At 41.9% G+C, this 15,207-nt stretch overlaps 1 protein-coding gene across 1 annotated transcript in view; it reads right to left on the bottom strand.

Moving 5' to 3' along the window:
- LOC121278821 (coiled-coil domain-containing protein 178) overlaps positions 1–15,207 on the bottom strand; it is a 211,184-nt gene that overhangs the window by 89,443 nt on the left and 106,534 nt on the right. Inside the window, exons 10-11 of the mRNA XM_041189276.1 lie at positions 14,627–14,780; positions 9,277–9,372 (exon numbers count right to left, since the gene is read on the bottom strand). Of these exons, the coding sequence (XP_041045210.1) occupies positions 9,277–9,372; positions 14,627–14,780 (250 nt within the window). The remainder of the gene's footprint in view (positions 1–9,276; positions 9,373–14,626; positions 14,781–15,207) is intronic.

Here is a 15,207-nt window from a genome sequence, read left to right as displayed (position 1 = left end):
ACTCAGTCATTTCACAGTTGCTGGAGCTACAAAGGCAAACTCAGGAACATCAGGAAGGGATTTCTGCTGCACTCCTCAGATTGCAAGGCACGATGGAGGAATCTGTCTGCCTTCAGGCTGAGGTGCTAGCGCTGGCATGTCAGCGCACCAAGGTCAACACTGGTAGAATGGCGACTCTCATGGAGACCTTGATCCAGGACTTTGCTCCTGCACTGCTGCGTGGGCTCAACTCCATTGCTGATGCCATAGTTGGCCTACAACAGTGTGTATGTGAGAGGGGTGCCAGGTATCTCGATCTCACTCCAGCTACCCTTGCTGCTCAAGGAGTCAGCCTGGGGCTCCCAGGTACCCTTAGGGAGGAGGTTCCGCAGGTGCACATTCCGGACCCATCCATCCAAGGTGACTCCAAGGGTGTCCAGCCCATCGACTTCCCTCTTCCTGTGACCTCAGCAGCTCCAGCTCCACAGGCCGAGGAGGGTGCTACTGCCCCACAGCAGGACACTGAAAGCAGGCCGGGGCCCTCCAAGTCTCGGCCCTCCAGAGGATGCCCGCCAAAGTCATCACAGAAAGGGCGTCGCAGACAGCAGGCTGCCTCCACTTCTGCTGTGGATGTCTGGGGAGCACCAAGGCATAGCTGCAGGGTTAGGTCAGTTAAGGAGAGTTATTTGCACAGCCAGGACATAGGTGTTAATCACTTTACATACTGTTCACTGTTGTCAATAAACACCCAAGAATGTCTCCCTGCCTATGGTACCTTGTTTTGATGAGCAGTATTCTTGTCACTCAGATGTGAAACCTTTCTGCACAAGATGGTCAGCTCCACCAAAGTGCGAGCTGCAGCATGAGACTCATTATACCGCCGCTCTGCTGCAGTCTGAGGCCACTGCATGGGAGTCATCAGCCACAGCCTCTGTAGGTAGCCCTTGTCACCAAGGAGCCATCTCTGCAGCTTCTGCGGACTCTGGGAGATTCCAGGGATCTGTGACCAAATGAGGAAGTAGAAATCATGCACACTCCCTGGAAACTGTGTGCACACCTACAGGTTGCATTCCTGGTGGTGCAGTCAATCTCACCTTGCACCTGTGGGAAACCCGAGATCGGGGCGAATCCAATTGCTCTTGCATCCTAGCTGTCCTGGTCCCTGGCAAAATGCACAAGGTTGTGTAACCTCGCAAAGAAGGCACCTGTGACCTCATTTGTGGGTGGAGGCTTGAGAGACCCCATAGAGGTCACCTGTGGAGCCCTGAAAGGAGCCACTGGCATAGAAATAATGCACCACAGGAGGGGCGATGGCGTAGTGGTATTGTTGCTGAACTAGTATTTGAAAGACCCAGGGTAATGCTCTGGGGACTGGGTTCAAATCCCACCAAGGTCCGCAACCGATTCTGACATTTATTCCCAACATGAAAGTTGGGAAGACAAAGTTACAGTGCAAGTGAATGGTAAACCATTAAAAATGGAAGTAGACACGGGTGCTTCTACCATTGTAGTAAGAGAACACACATTCAGATATTTAAATCAAGGTGATCCACAATTAAATTTGGAACAGACATCTGCCAAGTTGAAATCTTACACAGGTGAAGAAATCTAAGTAAAATATATCACCAGAGTAACTGTTCATTATAGACATCAACCTGCACAGCTACCAGTGATGGTGGTAGAAGGTGAAGGGCCAAGCCTTCTAGGGCATCACTGGTTGAAAGAGATTAAATTAAACTGGTCCGAAATCTTCCAGTTGAGAGCAGTTGGACTACCAGAGCTGCAAAAAAAAATGACACTGTCTTCAAGGATGAACTGGGAAAAATCAGAGGCCTACAGGCCAAGATTTACATGGACCCAGAAACAACTTCTTGCTTCTTGAAAGCAAGACTGGTGCCATACGCCCTGAGAGAGAAGGTTGATGCTGAGCTGAACCAGCTAGAGAGGCTGTCTTCGCAACTTTCATGTTGAATAATGAATAAATGTCAGAATCGCTTGTTTCTGGCTTTTCTACACTATAGACTTCAATGGACTTCGTTTGTTGTTTGAAGGCCTGTTTAAGTCTCGCTTTGCACTGTCTCATTATGTGTCCACTTCTGTCACAAAAATAACATTCTACTTTTCTAAATTGCCAATCACTGGATGACTGATTGTTTCCGCATCAATAAAAGTTATTTTTTGATTTCGTTGCTAAGCTGTTTCCTCTCATTTTTCGGTTAGCATCGCGGCAAAGTCCCAGCTTTTTGCGCCACTTTCGGCTAACTATTCCTGTACGATTAGGAGAATGGCGCCATTTTGCATCCTTGATTTGCTTGTGAATCCCTTACAGCGCTTTCCATCACCAGCGCTATTTCTAATGCTTTCTTAAAATCAAGATTCACTTCAGCCAGCAATCTTCACCGAATAGTGTCTTCCTGTATGCCACATACTAAATGATCCCTGAGCATGTCATTCAGGGTTTAACCGACATCACAATATTCCATTAGTTGTTTTAATTTCACCACATAGGTAGCAATTGTCTCCCATGAGGCTCTATTCCATGAATTGAACCTGAAGCTCTGCATTGTGACTGAGGGCTTGGGTTGAGAACGTCCCTTAACGAGGTCTTCTAATTCACTGAAAATCTTTGAATCTGGGGCACTGGGGGCAATCAAGCTTCAAATTAATCTGTAGGTCTTGCTCCCACAAATACTCAGGAGAATCACTTCTCTTTTCCTTCCCTGTGATTTTGTTTGCTTGAAAGAAGAACACAGGGTGTTCTATGTATTGAGACCAATCATCTGTGGCTGGCTCAAAGGGATCAATTCTGCCAAACTGTGGCATTTCGGATGAGTATATCTCCTTGTATTTTAACAAACTTAGATACAATCGCTGGGTGAGCTACATCATCGAATCTGATCCCATCCTCGTCACCAATCTGATATAGAGTTGACATTTAGACAACTTTTCTTAGTGGAAACATTTAATTTTATTTACAAGACAACAGCAACAACTACACATGTGCATCAAACTCCACAATTAAAGAAGAACTCTTCTCTCTAGAGGTTCCCTGTGCTGTTAACACACTGGTGCACACAGATCATGTAATACTACAACACAGGATTATTCTTAAAGCTACAGTCCTACATTTCCCAAAACTATAATTACTACAGAAAGGGAATCTGCCATCCTTACCAGTCTGACCTATATATGACCCCAGACCCACAGAAATGTGGTTGACTCTTAACTGCCCTCTGAAATGGTCCAGCAAGCCACTCAAGTTCCAAGGCAATTAGGAATGGGCAACAAATTCTGGCCTTGCCAGCGTCACTCACATCCCATGAAAGAATAAAAGAAAAAAAGAAATAAGAGCAAGAGTGGACCATGTGGCCCCTCAAGCCTGCTCCACCATTAATTACAATCATGGCTGATCTTCCCCCACTCCAATATCCTTTGACACCCTGGAAAATCAAAAATCCATCTTTCTTAGCCTTGAATGGACCACCCTCAAACCTCTGGGGTAGAATATTCTTATGATTCACAATCCTCTGAATGAAGAAATTTCTCCTCATCTCAGTCCTAAATGGTTGGCCCCTTACTCTGAGATTGTGCCCCCATGTTTGAGATTACCAAGCCAGGGGAAAGAATCTTTCAGTGTCTACCCTGTCAATTCCCCTTTAGGACCTTGCATGTTTCAATATCACCTCACCTTCTCCTAAATTTACTCAACCTTGCAAGATTGGTCAACCCTCTTATCTTAGGATCCAATCATCTTTGCCGAACCGCCTTCAAGGCTTGTATATCTGCCTGAAACACGGGGCTGAATTTTACAGGCCACCCACTAGTGGGAAAGCGGGCAGGTGGACCCGTAAAATAGGGCGGTGTGCCATTGGTGGTGTGCTTTGCTTGCCCACTTAAGGGCATCATCCCGCTGCTGTTCAGATTTAACAAGCAGTGGGAGAGGCCTGCACCCAACATGCAGTCTGGCAAATTTGACCCTGCAGTTTGCTGGCCTGTGAAAGGTGGGGGTGACTCCTTTCCAGGTCCCCAGTGCCATCCAGAGGATCCCCACACCCTCCACAGTTTTCCCTCCCTGCATAAAACCTCACCCCCCTCTTCTCCACAGGAAGCTGGTTGCCTGCCGCTTTCTGTCCATCTCCTCCACCCCTTCTACCCCCACTGAGGCTGGCACACCCGCTGCCCCTCAAGAAGAGTTCCTGTTGTTGTTCTTGAAATTTTTCTTGGATTTGTCTGGCAACAAAGGCCATGTTAGAGGTTTCTCTGCAAGGTCTAAAGTCACATGAAGTAGGTGATTCAGGAGAATACATGCCAGGATTTTCTCTGCTATGGATAGAAGGGAAATACCACAATAGTTTCCACACCATGATTTATCTCCTTTCTTAATGATAGTTATAATCATCACATTCCTGAAGTTGTGGGTGAGTTCTTTTTTCCTCCAAAGCCAGCAGGATAAGTGCCTGGGGCATATGCCCACCAGCTTTGAAGACCTCAGCTGGAGTACAATCAGGGCTGCAGACTTTGTTGTTTCTCATTCGTTTGATTGCTTGTTGCAACTCTCCCATCAATAGTGGTTCACTCATGGATTCTACCACAGGGTACCAGGGGATAGCCTGAAGAGTATCAGCTGCCACTGTGAATTCACAGTTGAAGGGTTGTTGAAAATATTCTTTCCAGTGTTGATGGATGTCATTGTCATCCTTAAGGTAAATGCCATTCTGTGAGGAAAGGGGATTTTGTTCATTTGACCTTGGTTTAGAGATGGCCTTAATGGCTTCAAAAAGGCTTCATATTGTTGGATCTCTCGGGCTTTCTCCTCCCACCACTTGTCCTTCATCTTCCAAATTTGTCTTTGGGTATCAGATTCGAGCTATTGGAATGCTGCCTTCTTGACTTGTGACTTTGGATTGTTCTGCCAGGCAATGAAGGCTGCTAGTTTTTGGTTCAGGAGGTTACATACTTCAGCACTGTTTTCATCGAACCAGTCCAGTGGACAACGATGCTCAAACCTAATGGCCTGGGCACAGGAGTCTAGTACAGCTGACTTTAACTGTTTCCACTCTTCTCAAATGGAGTTGAATGTGTGAAGATTTTACAGATTGTTTGTGAACTGCACTTGGGATTCCTCTCTTTGCCGGGCTGCTTTAGAACTAAGACATTGATGTTCTTTCACTTGGACTTTTGGGTCTTGCAAAGTCTGTTCATCATTGATTGAATAAGTTGATGATCTGTCCAGCAGGCATCAGTCCCCCTCATGGATCCAGTGATACAAACATCACTTAGATATTTGACTTGAGCAATGACATAATCCAAGAGATGCCAATGCTTTGAACTACGATGCCTCCATGTGGTTTTCTATTTGTCCTTCCAGCAGAAATGAGTGTGTGTTATGATGAGGCCAGGCTGAGCACACTTTGCCAGCAGGAGGGCACCATTTGCAGTGGCTTTTCTTACCCTATTTTTCCCAATGGTTCCACTTCAGACATCGAAGTCATGGCCAACCCTGGCATTAAAGGTCCACAGAAGGATGATCTTATCTTCTTTGGCATGGCAGTGAAGATGTCATCAAGGTCAGAAAAGAACTTATACTTAACATTTTCATTGGAGTCAAGGGTCGGGGCATAAATGCTAATGACGGTGGCATATTGGTTATGGCTGAGCTGGAGGTGAAGTATCATGAGCTTTTCACTTATAAAATTGGAGTTCCGGAAATGCATCCAAGATCCTAATCCAGTTGGCAAAACTAACTCCGAGGACTTGAGAGTCACTGCCAGCCATTCCTTTCCATTAGGAGGTGTAGCCCTCAGCTTGATCCTTCACTTGCCTCTCCCCAGGAAGGCAGGTCTCACTGAGACAATTTGAAGGCTTGATAGCTCACATGGTACAATTGCAGATCTTCTTTGTGGACGATCACCCTGGAGATTATCTATAAGTTAATAACATTCCAAGTTGTAAAATTTAAAGTTTTCTTTCTTTGATCACAAAGTTGGTAATCCTCTGTGGTGTGGTTGCCTAGCCAGAAAAAAATTGGCTAACCATTTTTTACGGAACCTTTTTTGGCTCCCTCCCCATTTGGGGTGAGCAGAGGATATCCTGAAGGGGACTGCTCAGTCACAGATACTACTGCTCAAAGCCACCTCTGTCCCAACACAGGTGTCTAACAACCCTCATGCATCTGTCATCTGTGTGCAGATTCTTGACTAGGGACTCCCAGGCTCACAGCACTGTCCCCATCATCAATCCTCCATCGCGACAGGACTTGGCAAATGCACCCTGGTAGAAGCTTGAGTGTGACTTTGTTTAATGTGAGGACCTTGGGGCACCATCATTGTCCACATGACCTTGATGGACGGGTGGTCAGATTTTGATGATATGTCGGCTGGGATCACCTTACTGCTGCAACCAACTTCTGCCTTCGCAGCCAGTGAGATGCATTTGAGGATCTTTTGGACCAAACGTTGTCTGGCACAACCATCCCTACCCCCACCCCCCACCACCAACCTTTCCACCATGAGTGGCTCTACCAGGAACAAAGAGGTCCCGATGGTATTGCTCAAGGAATCATCAGAGCACAAAAGCATCTTCCACCACCTCAAAATGGCAGTCCACATAAGGAGGTTAGATTAATTCACTGGATAAGGAGTGTCTGGCAATAGGAATAAATGAAGTATTTCTCTCAAATAGCATACAACAACAGATTTTCATCAGTAATGTTAATGTACATTGTGTGACAAGAATGTTTACCATGAGTAGAAGAGCATTACAGGAATTTACAGTATCGTTCTTACTGGTCTGGGAGTGCATTAATTCAGGAATTTGTGAAATTGTTACTCCCACCCACACATTCAACTATAGGAAATGAGTATCTTGACAAAAATTTTCAAGCTACAACTCTAGAAAGTTCCAAACAACAGGTGAAAAGTAGAGATAAAATCATAGAATCACAGAATTATTACAGTGCAGGAGGAGGCCATTCAGTTCATCGTGTCTGCACTGGTTCACTGAATGAGCATTTCACCAAGTGCCATTCTCCTGCCTTCTCCCCATATTGTTTCTTTTCAAATAATCATATAATTCCCACTTGAATTCCTCAATTAAACCTGCCCCGCCACATTCTCAGGGAGTGCATTCCAGACCCTAACCATTCGCTGTGTGAAAAAGGTTTTTCTCATATCACTTTTGCTTCTTTTACCAATTACCTTTAATCTATGCCCTCTGGTTCTCGATCCTTCTGCCAATTGCAATGGTTTTTCCCTAAACAAAAATAAAAATACCTGGAAAAACTCAGCAGGTCTAGCAGCATATGTGGAGAGGAACACAGTTAACTTTTCGAGTCCGTATGACTCTTCAACAGAACTAAGGAAAAATAGAAAAGAAGTTAAATATAAGCTGGTTTAATGGGGGGGGGGGGGGGGGGTGGGTAGAGTTGGATGGAGGGCCAATGATAGGTGGAGATAGCCAAAAGATCTCACAGACAAAAGGACAAAGGGGTGTTGAAGGTGGTGATATTATCTAAGGAATTTGCTAATTAAGGGTAGAAAGCAGGACAAGCAAGGTACAGATAGCCCTAGTGGGGGTGGGGTGGGGTGAAGGGAAGGGATCAAAATGGATTTTCCCTATTTACCCTGTCCAGGCCCCTCATATTTTTGAATACCTCTATCAAATCTCCTCTCAGCCTTTTCTCCAAGGAAAGGAGTCCCAATTTCTCCAATCTATCATCGTAACTGAAGTTTCTCATCCCCAGAATCAGTCTCATGGATCTCTTCTGCACTCTCTCCAATGCCTTCATATCCTTCCTAAAATGGGATGCCCAAAACTGTATGCACTACTCCAGTTGAGGTCTAACTAGTATTTTATACAGGTTCAACATAACCTCCTTGCTCTTGTACTCTATGACCCTATTAATAAAGCCTAGGATACCATGTGCTTTATTAACTGCTCTCTCAGCCTGTCCGGCAGGATTTTGCCCTAGATGGGCATGCGAGCCCCACTGGCTATGCACTTCCTTGCGGGGGTGGGGGGAGGGAATCCCCAACTGTCAAAGTACGCTCTTTCGCGCACGCGCACGAAAGAGCGCTCTGCTCCCTGAGACAAAGTGCTGTCTCAGGGAGATTAGTGACAGTCCAGAAAACTTTAAAAATAGAAAAATTAAAAAATTATTAACATGTCCCCCTCATGTGACAATGTCACATGAGATGGGACATGTTAATAACTATCACATAAAATGTATTAAAGTTTTTAAAAACAGACATGAAACTTCATCCCGCCAGTGGCTGAGGTTTCATGTATTATCAGAAGCCCGGTGGGGCTTCTGGCCTGCCCGCCGGCCTTAAGGTTGGACAGGCAGGTCTTTAGTTATCTTAATTACTCTGTCAATGGCCTCAATTGGCCATTGACAGGTCAGCGGGCGGACAGCTGATTTCACTGTCCGCCCACCTTCCTAAAAATTCAAAGGGGGTTCCTCCCGACGTCATCCCGCATCATTTTCCCGTTGGCGAACGGGCCCCGCCCCCAAACCACCAACAGGAAAATTCAGGCCTTGATGACTTATGCACATACACACCCAAGTCCCTCTGCTCCTGCACCGCCTTTAGAGTAGTACCTTTTTTATGCTGTCTTTTCATGTTCTTCCTACCAAAATGTATCACCTCACATTTCTCCACATTGAACTTCATCTGCCACCTATCCATTATTCCACCAACCTGTTTATGTCCTTTTGAAGGGTTACACTCTCCTCCTCACAGTTTACAATGCTTCCAAGTTTTGTATCATCTGCATTTTGAACTTCTTCCCTGTACACCAGGGTCCATATCATTAATATATATCGGAAAAAGCAAGGGACCCAATACTGACCCTGGGGAACGTTACCACAAACCTTCTTCCAGCACAAAAAACATTCATTAGCCATTACTCTGTTTCCTGTCATCCAGCCAAATTTTGTATCCATGTTGCTACTGTCACTTTTATTCCATAAGCTATAACTTATTTCACAAGTCTGTTGTGCGGCATTGTATCAAATGCCTTTTGGAAATCCAAGTACACCTGCACTCCTGCACACCTGAGCAGGGAGCCACACTTGACCAAAACATAGCTTAGAGAATTGTCACAATCGTGATTTGTGACTTCCATTCCATACTGGAAGCGTGGGACTCTTGAATTTTCTTTGAAAAGAAAACCACAAATGAAGGTAATTTGACAGAAAACAGAAAATGCTGCAAATTAAACATCCAAAAGAAAAGGATAGCCTAATGTCATATTCCTTCCTCAAATTATTAAAAATGGGGAACAGTCGTCTCTTACTCTGTCTTTAAGAGTTTTTCTAAGTTCGCTGCAAGACATTGTCAGGGCACTTATCATGTCTTGTTTTTCTGCATGCTTACTTTTCAATTGCTTCACCTGCAAAAAAATCAAGGATTACTAATATTAATCCAACTTTTAGAACTCCAAGGCTTAAAGTATTTAAAAACTATTCACTTTTAATTATTTTCAATAGGCAACTCATAAATTTTAGGTAAATAGCATCATAGAATAATGCAACACAGGAGGTCATTCTACTCACTGTGCTTATGTTAGCACTATCCAATTAGTCCCACTCCTCTACACTTTCCTCATAGTCCTCCAAATCTTCCACTTCAATATTTAACCAATGTCCTTTTGAAAGTCTTATTCAATCTGCTTTCAGCTCCCTATCAGTCACTGCATTCCAAATTAAAATAACTCGCTGTATAAATTTTTATTTCCACATGTTGGCTCTGGTTCTTTTGTCTTTTACCTTCGGAATATAGGAACATAAGAACAGGAGTAGGCCATTTAGCCATTCAGGCTGTTCCACCGTTCAATGAGATCATAGCTGATCTGCGGTCTAACTCCATACAGCTGCCTTTGCCTCATACCCCTCAATACCTTTGTATTACAACAGTCTATCAATCTCAGATCTAAAATGAACAATTGATCTAGCATGAATTGCTATTTGTGGAGGAAAGTTCCTAAATTCTACTCTCTTTTTATATGTACTAGGGCTTCCTAATTTCATTCCTAAAAGATCTGGCTCTATTTTTTAGATTATGCCCCATAATCTGAGACTCTCTGAACAACAGGAATGTTTTCTCTAAATCTGCCCTACTTGTTTCCTAAATATCTTGAAAAACATTGATCAAATTCCCTTTAAACTTCTAAATTCTGGGGAATACAATCCTAATTTATGTGATTAACCCTTGCGAATCCAGGTATCATTTTGGTAAATCAACACTGCTCTCCTTCCAAGCCAATATATCCTTCCTAAGGTTTGGCACCTAGAATTGTTCACAGCCCACCAGGTGTAGTCCAGCCACACCTTTGTATTGCTGAAGCATAACTTTTACCCCTTGAATTCTAGTTCTCTGGATATAAAGACGAGCATTCCATTCGTCCTTTTGATTAATTTCTGTGCTCGTTCATGATATTTTAATGACCTATGCACCTGAAGCCCAAAGTCCCTTTGGGCCAACATGTTTCCTAGCTTTTCAGCATTTAGAAAGCTTCCTGCCTATCCTTTTAGATCCAAAGTGGATGATGACCTCACATTTGTTTATATTGAAATCCATTTGCCGCAGTTTTGTCCAGTTATTTTACCTATCAAAATCTCATTGTGATTTTATGCTTCCATCAACACTGCTAACAAATCTGCCAATTTTGGATCATCAAGAAATTTGTATTTATGGAATTCTATTCCTTCATCTAAGGCGTCAATAAATAAAGTGAACAGTTGGGGCCCTAACACAGATCCTTCTGAGATGCCACAAATCACAAATTGCCAATTAGAGTACCACCTGCCCATTTTCCATGCTTTCTGCATCCTGCCATTCAGCCAAATTCCAAACCAGGTCAGTAATTTGTCTTCAACTCCATGAGCTTCAAATTTAGCCAGAATTACTTGGAAAAACTCAGCAGGTCTGGCAGCTTCGCTGGAGAAGAAAAGAGTTGATGTTTTGAGTCCTCATGACCTTTCAACAGAACTGATTGAATATTAGAAGAGGGGTGAAATATAAGCTGGTTTAAGGTGGGGGGAGGGAGAGAGAAGTGGGGAAGGGTGGTGCGGGGCAGTAGTGTGGTTGTAGGGACAAGCAAGCAGTGATAGGAGCAGATAATCAAAAGATGTCACAGACAAAGGAACAAAGAGGTATTGAAGGTGGTGATTATCTGCTCCTATCACTGCTTGCTTGTCCCTACAACCACACCACCAACCCTCACTTCTCCGCAACCTCCATCCCACCTTAAACCAGCTTATATTTCACCCCTCTCCTAATATTCACTCAGTTCTGTTGAAAAGTCACGAGGACTCGAAACTTCAACTCTTTTCTTCTCCGCCGATGCTGCCAGACCTGCTGAGTTTTTCCAGGTAATTCTGTTTTTGTTTTGGATTTCCAGCATCCGCAGTTTTTTGTTTTTATTCAAATTTAGCCAATTGTCTTCTATGAGGACTTTATCAAATGTCTTCTGGAAGGCATATAAATATCATCCATTGACATTCCCATGTTCACTGCTTCATTTCACCTCTTCAAAAAACTTAATCAAGTTTGTCAGGCATGATCTACCCTTTATAAATCCATGCTTGCTCTCTCTGACCAGTTGAACATTTTCACCATATTCTCAATGATAGACCAGTAATTCCTGACAACCTGTCAGGAAGATATAATAATTTCCATAATGTCATTGGAATTTATTGTAAAATAGAGTAATAGTGGAATGTGTATGTGTGTGTGTGTGTGTGTGTGTGTGTGTGTGTGTTTGTGTGACTTAATTGAATTAGAGGCAGCTGGACTGGGTGCTTTGATGTAAGAAGAGAAGTTAGATTTGAAATGTTCATTGGGTAAACATGGGGAAGTTTTAGAATTTAAAGTGTAAAGGGAGCATTTGCATTCTAAACAAACTATAGTGGCTTGAATTCAAAAGAGGGGGTGTAATGTATACTTAGCTAGCAGAAGTAGTAAGAAATAGTGTGTTTACTTAACTTTTCCAAAGATTACTGGTGGAATTGGTACTAAGATAGATTTTTTATTAGTAGAGAGGTAAAGTTCATAACACACAGTGAAGCAATGAGAATTAGCATTCAAAGAGGAAAATATGTATAAAGGAGATAAAGCTGTTTGTAAGTGAGGCAGTTTACGATCCAACAAGTGTGAAAAGCCTGAAGCCTGTTTGTGCCAAACTGCTGTCTCCAGGTTATGAGAACTCACTTTGAATCCGGCTGTTCAGGGTACTGTTTACTTTGCCCGGGTCTTTTAAAATCTATGTGTCTAACTGTTGCCTTAACAAAAGTGTAACTGGGAGTTAAATTAATTAGGGGATTTAGAAGTTATTATAGTAGTAATTTGTACACATACGTGTGTGCTTAAAAAACTTATCTTTTATTAATATATGTTTAATTTAGTTTTATAAAATCCTCCTAAGACTCGGTTTTTTTATTACTTATTACAAATTCTTATTACAAAGTCCACATCTCAAAACATACAAATTGAAAATTAGTAGTAACAGTTATTTCAAGTTTCCCTCTGGGATTTGAACATCTGCTGTGTCATAACAGGGACCATAATCCTCTGGTTTCCTTCTCTGACCTTTCTGACATAGTGAAGTGAAATGCATAATTTACTAATCCAATCCAAAGGAATGGTTCCCAAATTGAGAGAACTTTGGAAGATGATAGGGCATCAGCAATGTTTTCACCTTTTTTTAAATCCTTGAAAGGGAAACCATCTGGTCCTGTGAATTTGTCACTCTTTAGTGCCATTATTTTCTTCATTAATTTTATATGGCTTAAGTTAAGTTTGGTGAGCCCCTGTCCTTGATGCAACATAAAGTTCCTTGGGATTTCCAGCATGCTGACTTTTCACTTCTGTATATACTGACACAAAGTAATTATTCAGCATGTTCACTATTTCTTTATTTTTATCGACAATATCACCATTACCAGTTTTCAAGAAGCCCATATTGCTCCTGATCACACTCTTTTTCTTAATATAATTGTAAAAATATTTTGTATTTTCATACTCCATTTTTGTAGCTGTTACTGTTTTGTCCGCCTTTGCTGTTCTTTGCATCATTCCCAGTCACCAGGATCTGAGCTATTTTTTGCATTTTTGTATGCTTTTTCTCTTATGTTGTAACTTACCTCTTCACTTGTCCATGGCTGTCTTTTTTGGCAAATAGAGCCTTGCCCCTTGGCAATATAAACAGGCTCTGTCATTACATTAAATTATAGTTTTGAATACTCCCGCTGATCTTCTGTCATTTTAACCATTAACAGGTTTGTCCAGTTTGTTGTGGTCAGTCTCTGTCTCATTGAAGACAGCCATATCTAAGTGTAGAATCTTAATAGTTGTTTTGCATTTCTCCCTTCAAACGCTACTTTGAACTCAGTCATATTACAAGTACCATTAGATAACTGTTCATGCTGCTAACTAAATCTGGCTCAGTATTCATTACTAAATCTAATATGGCATGCCCCCTAATGGGTTCTAGGGCATGTTGCTGCAGAAAACTAGACTGGACACCTTCAGAAATTCGCTGCATTTCTGCCATGTGTTAGTCTGCTTATCCCCTTTTAAAACTAGTCTGCCTTTACTATATGCTTGTCTAATCTCTGCATCCATATACTTCACAGCTGTCACCAGAGGGCCTTTACACAACTCCCACTATAATCTTAAATTATTTTCTATTTCTTAATTCTATCCATAAAGTCTCCAACTTAATCCTCTGATTATCAACCCTTCTATCACCGGAAACAATTCCTCCTTATTTATTCTACCAATCCTTTCATGATTTTGAATACCTCTATCAAGTCTTCCCTTAACATCTACTCTATACCCAATTTCTTTCCATTTAACTGAAGTCTTGCATCCCTGGTACCATTCTAATAAATACTCTCTAAGGCTTCGATGCCATTTCCTAAAGTATGGTGCTCCACATTGAACACAATACTCCAGCTGGCATCTACCCAGTGTTTTAATAAAGGTTGAGCACAATTGCCTTGCTTTTATACCTTATGCCTCCATTTATAAAGCCAAGGATCCCACGTGCACTTTTAACAACCTGACCAACGTTTTCTTCCACCTTCAAAGACTTGTGCACATATACCCCCCAGGACTCTCTGTTTCAACACCCCCTTAAAAATTGTACCATTTCTGCCATAACTTGTGTGGCAAAAACTCAATGTATGTACATAAACAGGTGTCAACTTCGGCAAGGGAGGTAAAACAATTGATAGTGGATTAGGCACCTGTTATATATCCCACATGATTTTTCTTTCCATGTCAATGAGTTAGGTATATAGCCAGCAGTTGATCTAATCTGCAACATTTTACACCCTTATTAAAGCTTCCGCTGTACTTCTGATAAAGTACACAAGTGGAGCAGAAGCAGCTCCAAGGAAATTCCTGGCAAATATTTCACTCAAGGTGCTTCGGTAGGCATTTTGGATTTTAAAAGATAGACATTTCTTACTTCAAAATCTAATGGCTTTGGAGTTGACTTATTAGACATGATTTTATGAAATCATGTTCCAGGCATAGTTGCACAGATGCTGGGACTGCGTTTCAGGAAATCATGGCTATACTGTGAATCGGAAGTGCACATTCAGAAAATCAGCCCGAGTAAATGCAAATTAAAAACTTACATCGTCTATCCTGATATCTTTTTGTTGTGTCAAATCAGCAGATTCATTAATAAGCTGGTTGTACAATTTTTCTGCTTCTGCAAGTAGATCCAGAATTTCCCTCTCCTGAGTAGTATAAACATCAAAGAGGGCCATGGCATTGATCATGTCCTTGCTATTAAATAGAAAGATTGTGTTACAAAGCAGTGTTGAAGCTTTTATAAATATTTTTTCTCTCTTTCACAGGAAGCATTTTGAAGAAACAGGAAGACCATAGATTATAAATAAGATTCAGTGCAAAAAATTTAGATATAAATAGCCTAACAAAATGAACAATTCATAATTCAAATACAGATTAGTTTAATAGCAAACAATACTTGTCAATGAAATACCCAGGGCTATACAAAAAAACCAACACACATAATTATTGATCTATCGTTATGTACTGCCTTTAATAATATTCTTAAATATGTTAACCTTTTTAATAGCATTTTTAGTATAGGTTTCTGACTGGCCCTTCTTCATGTAAACAATAGTTAGACAGGCCACTGCCTTTATGAAAAAAGTGTTAAGCAAACGATTCTTTATTTGTTTGCAACACA

The sequence above is a fragment of the Carcharodon carcharias genome, chromosome 6 (genome assembly GCF_017639515.1).
Source record: "Carcharodon carcharias isolate sCarCar2 chromosome 6, sCarCar2.pri, whole genome shotgun sequence".
Classification (NCBI taxonomy): domain Eukaryota; kingdom Metazoa; phylum Chordata; class Chondrichthyes; order Lamniformes; family Lamnidae; genus Carcharodon; species Carcharodon carcharias.
This window is presented reverse-complemented; position numbering and strand designations above follow the sequence as displayed.